The sequence below is a fragment of the Impatiens glandulifera genome, chromosome 4, assembly GCF_907164915.1.
Source record: "Impatiens glandulifera chromosome 4, dImpGla2.1, whole genome shotgun sequence".
NCBI classification, from domain to species: Eukaryota; Viridiplantae; Streptophyta; class Magnoliopsida; order Ericales; family Balsaminaceae; genus Impatiens; species Impatiens glandulifera.
The window spans coordinates 54,716,566-54,730,542 of record NC_061865.1 but is presented as its reverse complement, the minus strand read 5'-3'; the positions used below and the strand labels follow the sequence as shown (position 1 = coordinate 54,730,542).

At 29.2% G+C, this 13,977-nt stretch overlaps 2 protein-coding genes across 2 annotated transcripts; both read right to left on the bottom strand.

Moving 5' to 3' along the window:
* Window positions 1-590: 590 nt before the first annotated feature.
* LOC124936353 lies at window positions 591-2,588 on the bottom strand. The gene is made up of 3 exons (XM_047476849.1): window positions 2,261-2,588; window positions 1,757-2,192; window positions 591-1,092 (listed from the first exon to the last, which is right to left on the bottom strand). Exons 1-3 carry the CDS (start codon window positions 2,526-2,528, stop codon window positions 732-734), a joined length of 1,065 nt encoding a protein of 354 aa, XP_047332805.1. The 5' UTR covers window positions 2,529-2,588; the 3' UTR covers window positions 591-731.
* A 2,216-nt stretch (window positions 2,589-4,804) lies between these two features.
* On the bottom strand, window positions 4,805-6,573 carry LOC124935834 (eukaryotic translation initiation factor 4B3-like). The gene is made up of 2 exons (XM_047476267.1): window positions 5,284-6,573; window positions 4,805-5,194 (listed from the first exon to the last, which is right to left on the bottom strand). The coding sequence occupies exons 1-2, from the start codon at window positions 6,486-6,488 to the stop codon at window positions 5,119-5,121; spliced, it is 1,281 nt and encodes a 426-aa protein (XP_047332223.1). The 5' UTR covers window positions 6,489-6,573; the 3' UTR covers window positions 4,805-5,118.
* Window positions 6,574-13,977: the final 7,404 nt, after the last annotated feature.

Below are 13,977 nucleotides of genomic sequence, written 5' to 3'. Positions count from 1 at the left end.
TGAGCTCTAACTAATAAAATTTACTTGTTCTTTGTAGATTGATCATCACTCTTTATGTAAGCATATTTTGAAGAGAAAATTAAGCAATCTAATTATGGAAGAACTTTAAATTAATTACTAACCATTGACTATTTGCATGTAATAGATCACATTCGGCTCGATTTATGTTGGGCGTTGCATAACATTGCACTCATTTTCTATGCATTCTTGATGATCTCGAAAATGAGGAATTGGGCAAAAGGCAATGATATATTTGAACCATTTTTGCACTCAGGGGACATCATCTAAGTACGACGCATAGTGCAAGTCGACACATCTGAATTTGAGGGAGAAGATGAGAAAAGTTTCTTCGGGGATTTTTTATTTGTATTTGTTGTAAGTTACTTGACTTGAAATCTTGATTTGGATTGTTTAACTTAATAAATGAAACTTTTGTTTAAGTGATTTTGTTTATTTGTTGAGTTTTGTCAGCTGTTAATAGCATAGTGGATAAGTTTGTGCCAACATTCATAAATCATAAATATGTTGCCAAAATTTTAACTGTAATATAATGCTGTGTAAATAATTAAAATAAGTGAAAGCAAACAAAATTTTAAAATAAGTCCATTATTTTTATACTAAATATAAATGTTACCAAGGCTGAAATTGTGTCATAACCAAATTCCAAACCCAAATAGTAATAACATAAATGAGTATAGGCCAACAAGCTAGCATAGATTAGAACTTATGAACTAGGATATTGTTTTACAAGGTTTAAACATGCACTCAACTCGACCATTGCCAGAGTTGGCACGGCTGAAGCGAAGACCGGTGTGGAGAACATTACGGGTTGAACCAAGAAGGGCCGAATTCATTTCCAACAAAACTTGAACCGGGTTATATGGAAACACAATACTAGTGTATGAATTTAGAAGAGTGGTTGTGGCTTCTCTCAATAAGGTCTTATAAGGGTCGCCTCGACCTAGCAATGCCTCCTTCAATGTCAAGTCTGTCCCAAATTTCCTTGCCGCCTCTAACCCGAATACAAAAGCTACCTTTAAATCAGGACTAAGCACGTTCCAATAACACTCGTGTTCCGGAGCCGTCCAGTTCCTATTACACGAATATATAACAAATTTTAAACAATGAAATTAAAAAAATATATAAAAAATCTTTTTCTTATATTGAAACTAGAATAGTCACATATTTTTATTTTAATTATTAGGGGTCATTTATGTGGGTAGCTAGCTTTTTAAATCAAAATTAAAAAAGTATAATTTTATTTTTTTATAATTTGACTCTTAAAAAATAAAAATTAAGACTGGTCACCGGCCATCAAAATTTTGGTTTATCTTATTTGACTATTTTAAAAAAGATATATAATTTATCCTCTTAAAAACATTTTGACCAATTTAATTCATATAAATAATAATATAAAATATTATATTACTCTTTCTAATTTATTCCATTCATTAACTAAAATATTTTTTATTTTAAATTATTATTTTTATTTTATTATTATATATTAATAACTTTAAATATTTTTATTAAAAACAAACTATCACTCCTTTTAATTTAAACCAATTTTCTAAATAATCCAATTATCAGAATAACCCAATCCAAACAAATGTTATATATTTAATTTATTATTAAAATCAAATTAAAAGTTCATTTTTTATGTATTTTATCTGAATAAAGATCTCATGATTATTATTATTAATAATAATTTTAATTATATGACATAAAAAAAAAATAATAAAAAAAATGAATAGCATACCAGTAGGGACAAGCAGAGGCTTGAAAGAAAGGAACCGAAGGCATGGGTGGAAGATGAGTGTCCGGCGGCGGAATCGCCGGCGTATTAAACGGCGGCGGTGGAACTACCGGCGTTATAATCGGCGGCGGCCCCGGAGAAACCGATTTAGGACAATACGACATTGGTTGAACAGGCTCCGAAAGCAAAGGTTCAACTCCATAGATTTCCATATCAAACATTCTAAACGTCAAACTCACACTCCTAGCCGCACCCGCCACCGCCGCACAACCGCCGGAAGTCCCTCCGCCGCCGCCGCCAGTGACCTGAGCATAACACCCATTCATATCCGGTGTACCCTGAAACCGCATTGCATAGTTTCCTAACCAATTGGTTGTATCCTCTCCTTTTATTACAAGTTGTCCATTGTTATCCGGGCATCTCAAAGACACCTTCGTCCCTGTTACAAAGTTTGCATTTTTAATATACATGGACCTTTTTCAAAAAAATACAAAAAAAACTACTAACCATTGAGGGGATAATCGAAAAGAGAGATTTTTCCATCTTTGCATTGATCACAGAAGACGATGCCGGAGACGATTGCATCAGCTTGAGCTCCGGGAAGGATGACGGCGGCGACGGCGACGGCGACGGCGAATGCTATGGCTGTAAAGAGAAGTGGGTAATGATCCATGGGGAAGAAAATGGAGATCTTGTGATGGGTTTGTTTAATGGTGAATATGAGTTTATAAGAAATATATATAAAGGGGAATTCAGCTGTCAACTGTATATACATTAATGAGTTATGAAGAAAAAGAGAAAAATGAATTCATACTTGGTTGTTTATTTGCTGGAGATTATTTGAAATTGTAAGGGAAATAATAATAAGTATGATTTATGTATGAATGGGATAAAGAGATGAGATTTGGGTTGGGAAATCTATTGATGAAAAAGGTAGCAAGAGTCAAGCTTATAGCAGTACATATTGTCAGAAAACCATTTATGATATGCCTACAAAGTTGGAGATTAGGTGTCATTAAATTTTTTATTGCTTTATAACATATTTTATTGATTTTTTTATTATTATTATTTAAAAATAAATTTTATAATAATAAAAAGTATTTTCAAATAGGTGGTTACATGACTTTAATAGCCTAAAAAAGTAATGAACTCATGTATGATGAAATAACACATAAAATGGAACTGATATTGATTTATTATTTGAATAATTTTAAAAATGTTTATTACAAGAATTTGAAAATTATTATATATTTACATGTTTAGGGTTGGTTTAAGTTTGGGTTATTTAAATAATTAAATAATAATTATTTTTATTTAATATTGATTAATATAAAAAATGAGTTATATAGATAAAATGATTTGAAATATTTGTGATATTTGTAATATTTTATAAATTAAAACTGAAATAAAATAAATTTAATATTTTTTATTGATGATTTGAATATTGTGATAATAAATTGTATGTTATATTATTTAAATTAATTTTACATTATTAAAATTAAGTAATTTTAATCCCCTTTAACTTTAAATAAATTTATATTTTATAACTTATCCTCTAACAAGATTATTTCAAAATAACAGTAAAAATCAACTTTTTTATCAATTTTTTTTTAAATTAAAAAAGTTAAACACAATATTATCCATTTTAATTTAATTTGTTTGGGACTTCTTTGAGAAAAAGAACATGTATTTATTGGCCAAATTGGACGTTTTATCTTAAAAGTGGTTTATATATTCTATATTTTTTTTTTATTGATGGAGTGTTTGATCGCTTGTTCCTTTGGATGAAAAATATGAAAAATGGTAAGTTAGCGTATGAAAGAAGAATACTAAAGGTATGAAAGAAAAACAAATAGACAACATATACGGTCGTTAAGCAGGTTCAATCCCCACTCGATTTGAAACATATATGGTAGCACGTTGGGCATAGTCAATCCCCACTCGATTTAAAGCGAGGTCAATCCCCACTCTATTTAAAGCGAGATATGGCCAAAAGCAGTGTAATTTATGATGACATAGTTTTATAAATATGTTATTATTTTTTAATTAAACAACTGTCAATTTCATAATATCTTTTTTTCAAAAAAAAGTACAAAAGCATCCCTTCATGCTATAGTTTATATTCAAGAAAGATTATGACTTGATATTCAAGAAAGTTTATGACACAGAACAAACTAAATAAATTTGTACATATTCTACATGTTTTGCTTTACATTCCAAGTTTAAGTTGTTACCTATTTATTGTATTTTAATAAAATAGATTGCATTTTTTTCAAAATAAACTAAACATTTAATCATTCAAATATCCTAAGAGCCTAGAGTTTGGTTCCAGCTTAAATTTAAAATGGTTTCAATGATAATCAAACTAGTTAACCAGTTAAAATTGTAAAATTCATCATTCATGAACAAAATGAAACAAAATGAAACAAAATGCATATGAGATGATAATGATGATGATTTGTGCCTTTGAATATCATCAAAACCAAACATTAAACTTAATTGCCAAAGCTTCAGCAGCACCATAAATCTAGTGTGTCATTACAAACAACAAATGTAGTTTAAACTCAATGGAACTGTCATTACATCATGGATTGCTACCTTAATAAACACAAGATTAAATGATGAAAAACTCAAAATCAAATAGTTAAGATTGCAAAGGCAAGATTTGTGTTATTCAGCATGGTCATATCCCAGCATCAATCAGCCAAAATACCCTAGATTGTTAATAGAAACCCCAAATAACTTCAAAGAGGTTTTTAAAGGGTATAGAAGAATGGGATCCAAGAAAATAGTATTGAGAGTATGAAAGTATAAATAATGAGAGTGTTGATCTTCTTATAGAAGCATAATAATGTAAGAAAGTAGTAATAATAATAAGAATAATAATAATATTCTCCACCATTACAATGTCTTAAAGAACAAAGAGGACCACAAACAAATCAGAATCTAATGCTATTCTGGTTTTGATTCTAGCCAAAAGGAGTGACAGCCATGATCAAAGGAAAAGATACAAAATAAAAAAAAAAAAAGCTGCTATATTTTAATCTGAGACACAATTCTTATCAATAATAATGAATCAAATTATCTCCTCTACCTCAAATATCATCATTTTCAACAAACAAGAAATCAGAAAACCACAACACAATTCAGAAAATAAAAATAAAAAAGTGTATATGAGCCAATCTTGGCCCTAGATTAATCCAATCCAATTCAATCCAATTCCACCACTAATGACATGTCTACCAAAAATTGACTTCAATGGATCAAAATCACACAACAAATTAAAATAACAAAGTGTATAGACGAACCTATTAGATAATCTGATAATAATTCTCATCGAGTTGATGCCAAGTTACCTTCTTTCTTCAATCTTCAGCATTACCTGCTACCTCATCTTGAACTCCAGCAGCTTCAGCATTCTCATTGCCAGTTTCCTCACCACTGCATACACAACATATTCATCATGTTAAACAATAAACATCAAGTATGGAGTTTTCTTTCTAGATAAAATAGTTAGTTATTGCACAAACCTTGGTGGAGTTGCATCACCATGTCCTGGCTTCCTCCATTCCCTTTCAGTCCTTGCTTCCGATGAATTTCCATTCCCAAAGTTCCTCCTTCCAAAATCTTTTCCTGAACCAGTCTCTTTGATTTTCAAAGAATCAAGTTTCTCTTCCATCTCCTTCCAATCCTGACCCTTTTCCTTCAAAACCTCTTCTCTTGGCCTTGCTTCTCCAAATGGATTAGAACCCTTTGGCTTAGTTGGAGCTGCTGCTGGACCATCATGCTGGTTATCATTCACGGGCAGTGTTCTTGGCTGCAAATTAAGCTTCGGTCTAACACTTCCACCACTTCCACTTCCTCCTTCCTCCCTCTTTCTTCCCCAAGTTTCCGAATCAGGTTCAAATCCACCTCGCCTATCTCTAATACTGTCGAAAGCCCCACCTCCACCGCTACCACCACCGCTATATCTCCTGCCTTCCTCCTCCTTCTTCTTCATCCAATTATCGGATTCAGAACCACCATTCGACTCAAATCCACCTCGTCTCTCTCTCTGACCTTCAAATCTACGTCCCTCCGAGGAAGAAAAGCTCTTATTAGAAACCCAACTGTCAGATTCATCAGCTTTCGATTCTGATCCAAAGAAACCCCCTCTATCTCCCCTCTCCCTCCTATCAAAACCAGAATTCGGCATGGTCCTCTTCGTCGCTCCCCAATCATCAGTCTCATCCGCGCGAGAAGGAGCCATATCCCTATTAGACTCCCTACCAAACCCACCCTGACGCCGCGAATCATCAGAAACCCTATTCGAACCCCACCTGGAATTAGAAGAATCATCGCCCCCTTCAGAATTCCTGTTCCCATAACCACCATAAGATCTAAATCCACCTCCAAGCCTAGATCGGTCAAGTTCCTCAGCAGTCCGCTCCCTTGGACCGGTAGGAAGCGAAGCGAGATCTTGAAAAGTAGGACCTTTTTGAACAGGCTTTGCAGATGAAAAATTAGCAAATTCACTTAGGGATAAGGCCTGTGGTTTCTTCTTCTTCGTTTTGGTAACTGCAGCGGAAGAAAGGGATGGGAAGTCGCTTAGGTCGGCGCCGCCGCCATTCAACTTGATATCGGCTTTCTTAGCGATCTCTTCTTTGTGTTGTTGTTCAAGTTCAGCTTCGTTTTCTTCTGAATCAAGCGCCCAAGCGCCTGGTTTTGCCCAAACGTTACTCACCGTAGCCGCCATTGTTCTCTCTGTTATCTCCGCCTTCTGAAAACTCAATGCAATCTCTCTCTTTCTCTCTCTTAGGGTTTTTTTTAGGTCGCGAATGTAAACTTGGCCGTTGAGTAATCCAATAAAAACCACAAGTTTATTTCCGTGTCAAACTCGGTTTTGATTCGGATTTTGACTCGGTTTCTTTAAAGATAATACTTCATTTATTATATTATTATGGAATATTTTCTTACTAAAATTATGGAATAATAATTTTTTTAATATTTAATTTAAATATAACAAATTTAATATGATTTTTATTTTTAAATTCAGTTACACTTTAATTGTAAATTTATTCCGTGTTGGACTCGGGCTAGTTGACTCGGATTTGAACTATTACCTTATTTAAAAGATTAAATTACTTCCTTAAAAGATAATACTTAATATAATATATTTGATTATGTTCATATGGAATAATGTTTTTACTAAAATAATATTTATTATTATTATTATTTTTAAAATTAAAAGAAATTTTATGAATTGTTTTAATTATAGAAATAATATTTTAAAAAATTATACAATAATTTATATTGTTTTTAAAATGTTTATATTAATTTATAACAATATTTTATAATGTTTTAAAAAATATCTATTTTTTTTTTCAAATATCTTGTTACAATATTTATTTAGGTAAAATAATATTTTAGAATATATCTTAATTATATTAACAAATTTAATATATATATATATATATATATATATATATATATATATATATATATATATATATATATATATTAATTTAACTTCACTCCATTCCAATTTTTATATTTATATGTGTAATTATGTGATTAGACTATTAAGATATTATTCACCTGTTTGTATGATGATTTAAAAAAATTGCAATTATCAATTTTATTATTAATTTTTTTTAAGAGAAATATGAATTTTAAGTATTTTCTAACCATTGTGGTTTAATGTGTGATATTAATATATTATATAGTTTTTAATAATTTTAATAACTGTATGGTTAAATATAGCATTTCACTACTTTAATATCCTTATTTATTACTTCTAACTTTTAAGAGAAGCACGGTAAATTTTAATTATACTAGTAATACAATAAGATCAATATTTATTAAAATATTATTCCTTAATAATTTGAGATTAAACATTATATATTACACATATTATTAAATAATGAATTGATTATTATTAAACTTCAACTCAGTTTTTTCTGATAATAAAAAACCATTAAAATAAGATGTGAGTAATAAATGGGCAGGCTCACATGTGATGAAATACAAACTAATATCATTTTAATTTGGTTTTATATGATGTTGGATTTGGATGTATTAAGTCACTTTGTATCTTTTTCTTCTGTTAAGATCTCAAATTTTAAAAAAATATTATAAATTTTAAAATATATAGAGAAATGTATTAATTTGTATGGACATAATTAAATAATAGTATTTAACATTAATCAAATATGATTTTAAATAAAATTAAAATAATGTACTATACTTTAGCAACTGATTCATTCTTAGTCAAAAAATTTGTCTCTTTTTTTTTTCTTATTCTTTTAATGGAATTTTATAGGTTTTTTTTTTGAAAAAAACTTGTTTCACAAAAACAAGTTATTTATAATTTATAAGATGAATTAATAAAAAATATTTTTATATTTAAATTTTAATAAACTGATTATTATTTTGTTTAAAAAAATCAAAATTATTTTTTGTGAAATAACAAATCATAGACAACTTAATATTTCATCTCACCCACACAATGAGGGTGACAATGACCAAAATAGTCCTTAGGAAGAAATTGATCATTCACAATATAGAGTCAAAATCGTGACACGTCCTTTACAATTCATTTTTCCAATGGCTCATTATATTAAAAAAATTGTTTATGATAAAAGGTTATTTAAAAAATAATAATATAATACAATCAAATTACCTTACATGTGATTATTTAGATAATAGATTATTGAAAAAAATAAATAACTTCCAATTTCAAAAATTTTCCAAAATGAATATAAAAAAACGTTAAAATAATAAAATTATGAATTATATGAATCGAAAAACTATCATCATTGAATGTTCGACGATTCTCTCCAACCAAATAGTTCGTCATAAAATAATTAAGTGTGCCTTATAACCCCATTAATTTATCACCCAATGAATTCCAATAATACTCTATAAAAGACTTATTGAGTCCATATACTATTTCCTTCTCGACAATATTAAAGTAAGTGAGTAGTAAAATTCTTCTCCTGACATATACGAGAATGTTTTACCGTAGTTTTTTGTTTTGATATGTTAAGCCTCCTGTTATGTTTGTATTGATATCATTTATTTTGGATTGTAAGATAGTATCTGTTGAAATTTTAAACTAATTCATAAATTCCATTAATGAATGAAAATGAGAATTTGGTTAAATAAAATTACATGAAATTAAAACGAAATTCACATGAAATTAAAACGTGAATTAAAGTGAAATTTGATCCAAATAATCAAATTATTATAATTAATTTGTTAATGATGTAATTAACATTTAATGGCTTGAAGAACAATTATCAAATTAAATATGTTTAATTTTGTTAATTGTCATTGTAACCTTGATGATATTATTGCTATCAATTTATTAGCAAGAAAATCATGTAACGTGTATTTTCTATCGAAGAGAAAATACAAAGGGCAATGAAGAGGCAATCAAGGTCAGTCGTTGGATCAAATATTAATGGTTGATTTTATTTTTATGAAAGTTTAACTTTTCAACAATATAAAACCACTCGTCTCTAATCTCAAACACTACATTATCCTTCATTTTTCTCACTACAATATAACTTTTCGATATTTTCCGTTGAAACCCGGTGATAGTTCAGGTACGCTGATCAAGTTCGACGAGTAGTGATTTCAGTGCAGAATCACTACTGGATTCGTTGTACACTGGGAGACAGTCATCTACGATAAGCTCCAGCATAAACGGGAGACGATGGAACTGTTTTAAGGGAAATGTGTCTAACACATGTCTCGAATCAACATTTTATCTGGTGATTTCGTTCTTTGTAATATTGTATTTATTTAATTTGTTTGTAACATTATATATATATATATATTTCTTTTATTTATTTCAAGACAAGATTTCTAAAAGTATCATATCATGGTGTTTGTGTTTTTGTTTGCAATTGGGATGGTTTGAAACAAAAAAAAAATCATAAAACTGCTTCTCCTTCATTTTCGAAAGTATAGATCATAACTCAAAGCCAAAGAAAGGAAAAAAAAAATAGACTACATAAAGAAATGAAAGAATTGTTATGCGAAGATTCTCACAAAAGAATACATAAGTCTTCACCCAACCTTCTCATTGTCCATTTCAGATAAGCTGGGAGTATGATAACTTGAAACCTCCATTATTGTTTTTCTATATTCGGCTTAAAAGACACCAGATTTGATTTCAATTTAAAACGCTTTTAGTTGAAGCAGAGGTACATCAATATTAATTCTTTTTAGTTAAAAAAAGAAATATATAATGCATATCATCAATACCTCTTTACTGATTTTCCAAGACCCTTCACAAACACATTCATTATATGGGTTACTTATCCTACTTCCCAAAACTCACCAAACTGTCTTAACTAACTCACTCCAATATCCAAATAAGGGTAGTTCAAGTTTACTCAGATTATCCCACTTCTAGTCTAGCGGAAAAATGTGAATATCCCATTATACAAAGGTCTTGGGTTTGTTTGAGCCCGTAAGGCTGTACATCTGACTCATCTGATTAAATTAGTTAAGTGTGTTTACGGGTTATATTTTTAATCAGCGGAGATTAGTCACACTACAAAAGAGTTGCGGAACCTAACGTTCTTAAAAAAAGGTTCACTCAGGCTCAATTCTCATTGTGAGTCATGATTTTGAAAGATGGTGAACAGCTCCCCATGGGAAAAACCATCGGGCACAAAAAAATTAAATTTTGTTTACCCTGATACCGATTCATCTAATCAGTTTGCATTTATAGTCTATTCGACTTTTGATTTTATAATCCTTTTTCTTATCAATTCACTATTTCTTTCTTTTTTTGAAAGGTTGAACGTGTTAATTTGTAAATTAATATAATATGAATTCAACTATTTATAGGTGAAGATTAGATATAAACCCTAATATAACATTATTTATAAGAAATATCATTAATGTAGATAGAAAAAGTAAGATTATAAATATTTTAAAAAATATATGTTTTGAAATTATGTGAATGCCTATCAATATTATTAATATTGATAAAAAAAAGTATAATTTAAAAGTTTTCAAATCTCAATCAATTCACTTTTTTTTTTTTAAATCCTAATTGATTGACATGTTACTTTTCACTAGTTAATATATTCATATATATCTATCTATATTTACATGGATATATATCCATTTATATTTATATAGGTCAAAATAACCAATTATAGCTCCTTATTGGACTAACTGCAATTAGAATATCTTCTTTCAAATTTTACAATTTGAGACATCTTTTTTCGAACATTATAATTTGGGCTCCGCATTGTCAAGTTTGTACAAAATGAGATTTTGTCATAACGGATATGAACGTCTATAAAAAAAAAATGTTAATAGTGATATGTACTTCTAAATGCTACCTATTTTTTAAAACAAATTTTAATTCATTAAAAAAAAAAATCCTACATCCATTCCAACTCAAATTAAACTTCATCACTAACTCCATCATTTTCACCCTAGTTTGATTCATTTACCCTTTACCACGTGACGCTCAACTACCCTCACCCTACACTAACTCTCTTCCTCTTCACCTAGCGATGAAATGAAGTTGAGTCGGACTTATGAAATTTAGAATTATGTGTCACTATTAAATTTTTAATTATAAAGGCCACATAATACATTTTTATAAACGTCCATTTCTGTTATAACAAAACCTTATTTTGTACAAACTTGACAATTTAGAGCCCCAAATTGCGAGACTCAAAATAAGAGGTCCCAAATTACAATTGGCCCCAATAAGGAGCCCAAATTGTGAGGTTCGAAAGAAGAGAACTCAAATTGCAATTGACCTCCAATAAGAAGTCTCAAATTGTGAGGCTCAAAAGAAGAGGTCCCGAATTGCAATTACCCTCAATTAAGAGCCCAACTTTATTATTTCGGCCAATATATATATAATTATTTGGACATGATACTTTTGAACAATATTAATGAATTAAGCGATTAAAGTGCTACTCTCACTTATAATAGTTTATATAAAGTTTAATAATTAGATGTTATAAACCAACACAATTCGTATAGAATATTTTTTATCATTATTATTATTGTTATTATTTTGTTTTTTAATTAAGGAGAGCTAGTGTTACCCGATAGTCATGTCCTTGATTCTATTAAAATATCTCTAGACAGAATTGAACATGTGACATCTTAAATCTCTTAATCTGAGTTTTATCATTATCACTGGTCTCTTAAGCTTTTATTATTATTATTATTTTTTTGAAATAACACATCATAGGAAAACTTAATAATTCATCTAATATAGTGAGTGTGACAATACCCAATATTCCTTGGGAAGAAATGCAGTGGTGGTTGTTTTTTCTTTTCCTAAGAATCATTTTGATTAAATTTAAACAAACAGTTTTTTTTATGATTAAAAGTCAAAAATATTCTTTATTTTTAAAAATAAATTAATTTTATATAATTAAATGATAATTTTGGTATTTAAATATATAAAAAGGATGATTGGATAGTTGATTAGTTTTTGGAATAAAATCTTAAAAAAAGACAACAACAAAAAAAAACTAATACATCAAACGAGCCCATTGAGGATGACAATTTGAAATCGCCCCGCGAAAACCATACTGAATTGCCCTGTTTGGGACGGTTTTCCCCTGAAACCGCCCTGCAAAAACCGATTTGAATTGCCCTATTTGGGACGGTTTTCCCCCTAAACCAAACGAGGGATGGGACGGAGATAGTATTTGTGTCCCCCGCCCCAACCCACTCCGATATCACTCCGATTCTGCCCCAAACACTCTAAATATAATTAAATATATTAAATCACTAATATATTTATTTATTCATTATATTTTATCAAAGTATTAAGTTTATTTTTGTATAATAATATAAAATTTTAATATATTACAATATATATTATATTAAAAAATATGTTTATATAATTTTTTTGTATAATTTTTTTTTAAAATATTTTATTAACAGTGCCCCGCGGGGATGATAAATACATTCCCTGCTCCGAACCGCCGTATTACCATTCCTAGATTCCATAGACTATATATAAATATATATAAATGTTGAAATAACAAAATAGGGCTCCTTATTGAAGGCTAATTGCAATTTGGAACCTCTTCTTTTGAACCTCACAATTTGGGGCTTCTTATTGGAGGTAAATTGTAATTTGGGACATCTTCTTTCGAACCTCACTATTTGGGGCTCTTTATTGGGGTCAATTACAATTTAAAACTTATTTTTTCGAACCATAATTTGGGCCTTTATATTGTCAGATTTATACAAAATGAAGTTTATCCCTAACAGACGTGCCGTCAAATAAATGTATTACGTGGTCTTTATAATTAAAAAATTAATAGTAATTTACCTGGTATTATTTTTTTAATTATAAAATTCACGTAATACATTTTTATACGGACGTCCATGTCCGTTATGGAAAAAATCTCATTTTTACAAACCTAACAATGCGGAACCTCAAATTGTGAGATTTGAAAGAAAATGTCTTAAATTGTAATTATCCTTAATAAGGAGTCTAAATTTGTGAAATTCGAAAAAAATGTCCCAAATTATAATTAACTCCAATAAGGAGTCCCAAATTGTGAAGTTCGAAAGAAGATGTCCCAAATTGCAATTGTCCCAATAAAGAGCCCTAATTTATTATTTTAGCATATATTTAAATGGTTCATCTATATTCAAAATGATAAAAATCGTTTAAAAATAACGAAAAAGTATGATATAAAAAAAATAATAATAATATAATACAACCATATTACCCAATAGGTTATTGAACTTGTAAATTCTCGAGAAGAACGGTTAATTATCAACTTCACCGGCTAATCGAAATAAATATCAAAAAACATCATAATAATATAATTATAAATTATATGAATTGGACGACAACGATGGTTAAACCAGATAGTTCACCAACAAATAATTGAGGTTATAACTCAAATATGTAGGTCTCTCATTTCAAACTTTCCAACAACTACCTAAATTAATCACAGTAATACTACATAAAAATTCAGATACTAGTCGCCCCAAGACAATGTAAAAGTACTGATCAACCTTCTCGTTACACATAAGAGCACGATAACATTTGTGATTTTGTTTTGATATTTTCATTTGAAGCCAACTATGATTATGATCACTTAGGTTTGCAATGATATCATTTATTTTTGACGGTAAGATACCAATATAGTGTTTTTGTTTTTGTTTGCAATTCAAATTTGGAATTGTTTGAAAGAAAAAATAATCATAAAACTACTTATTCATCA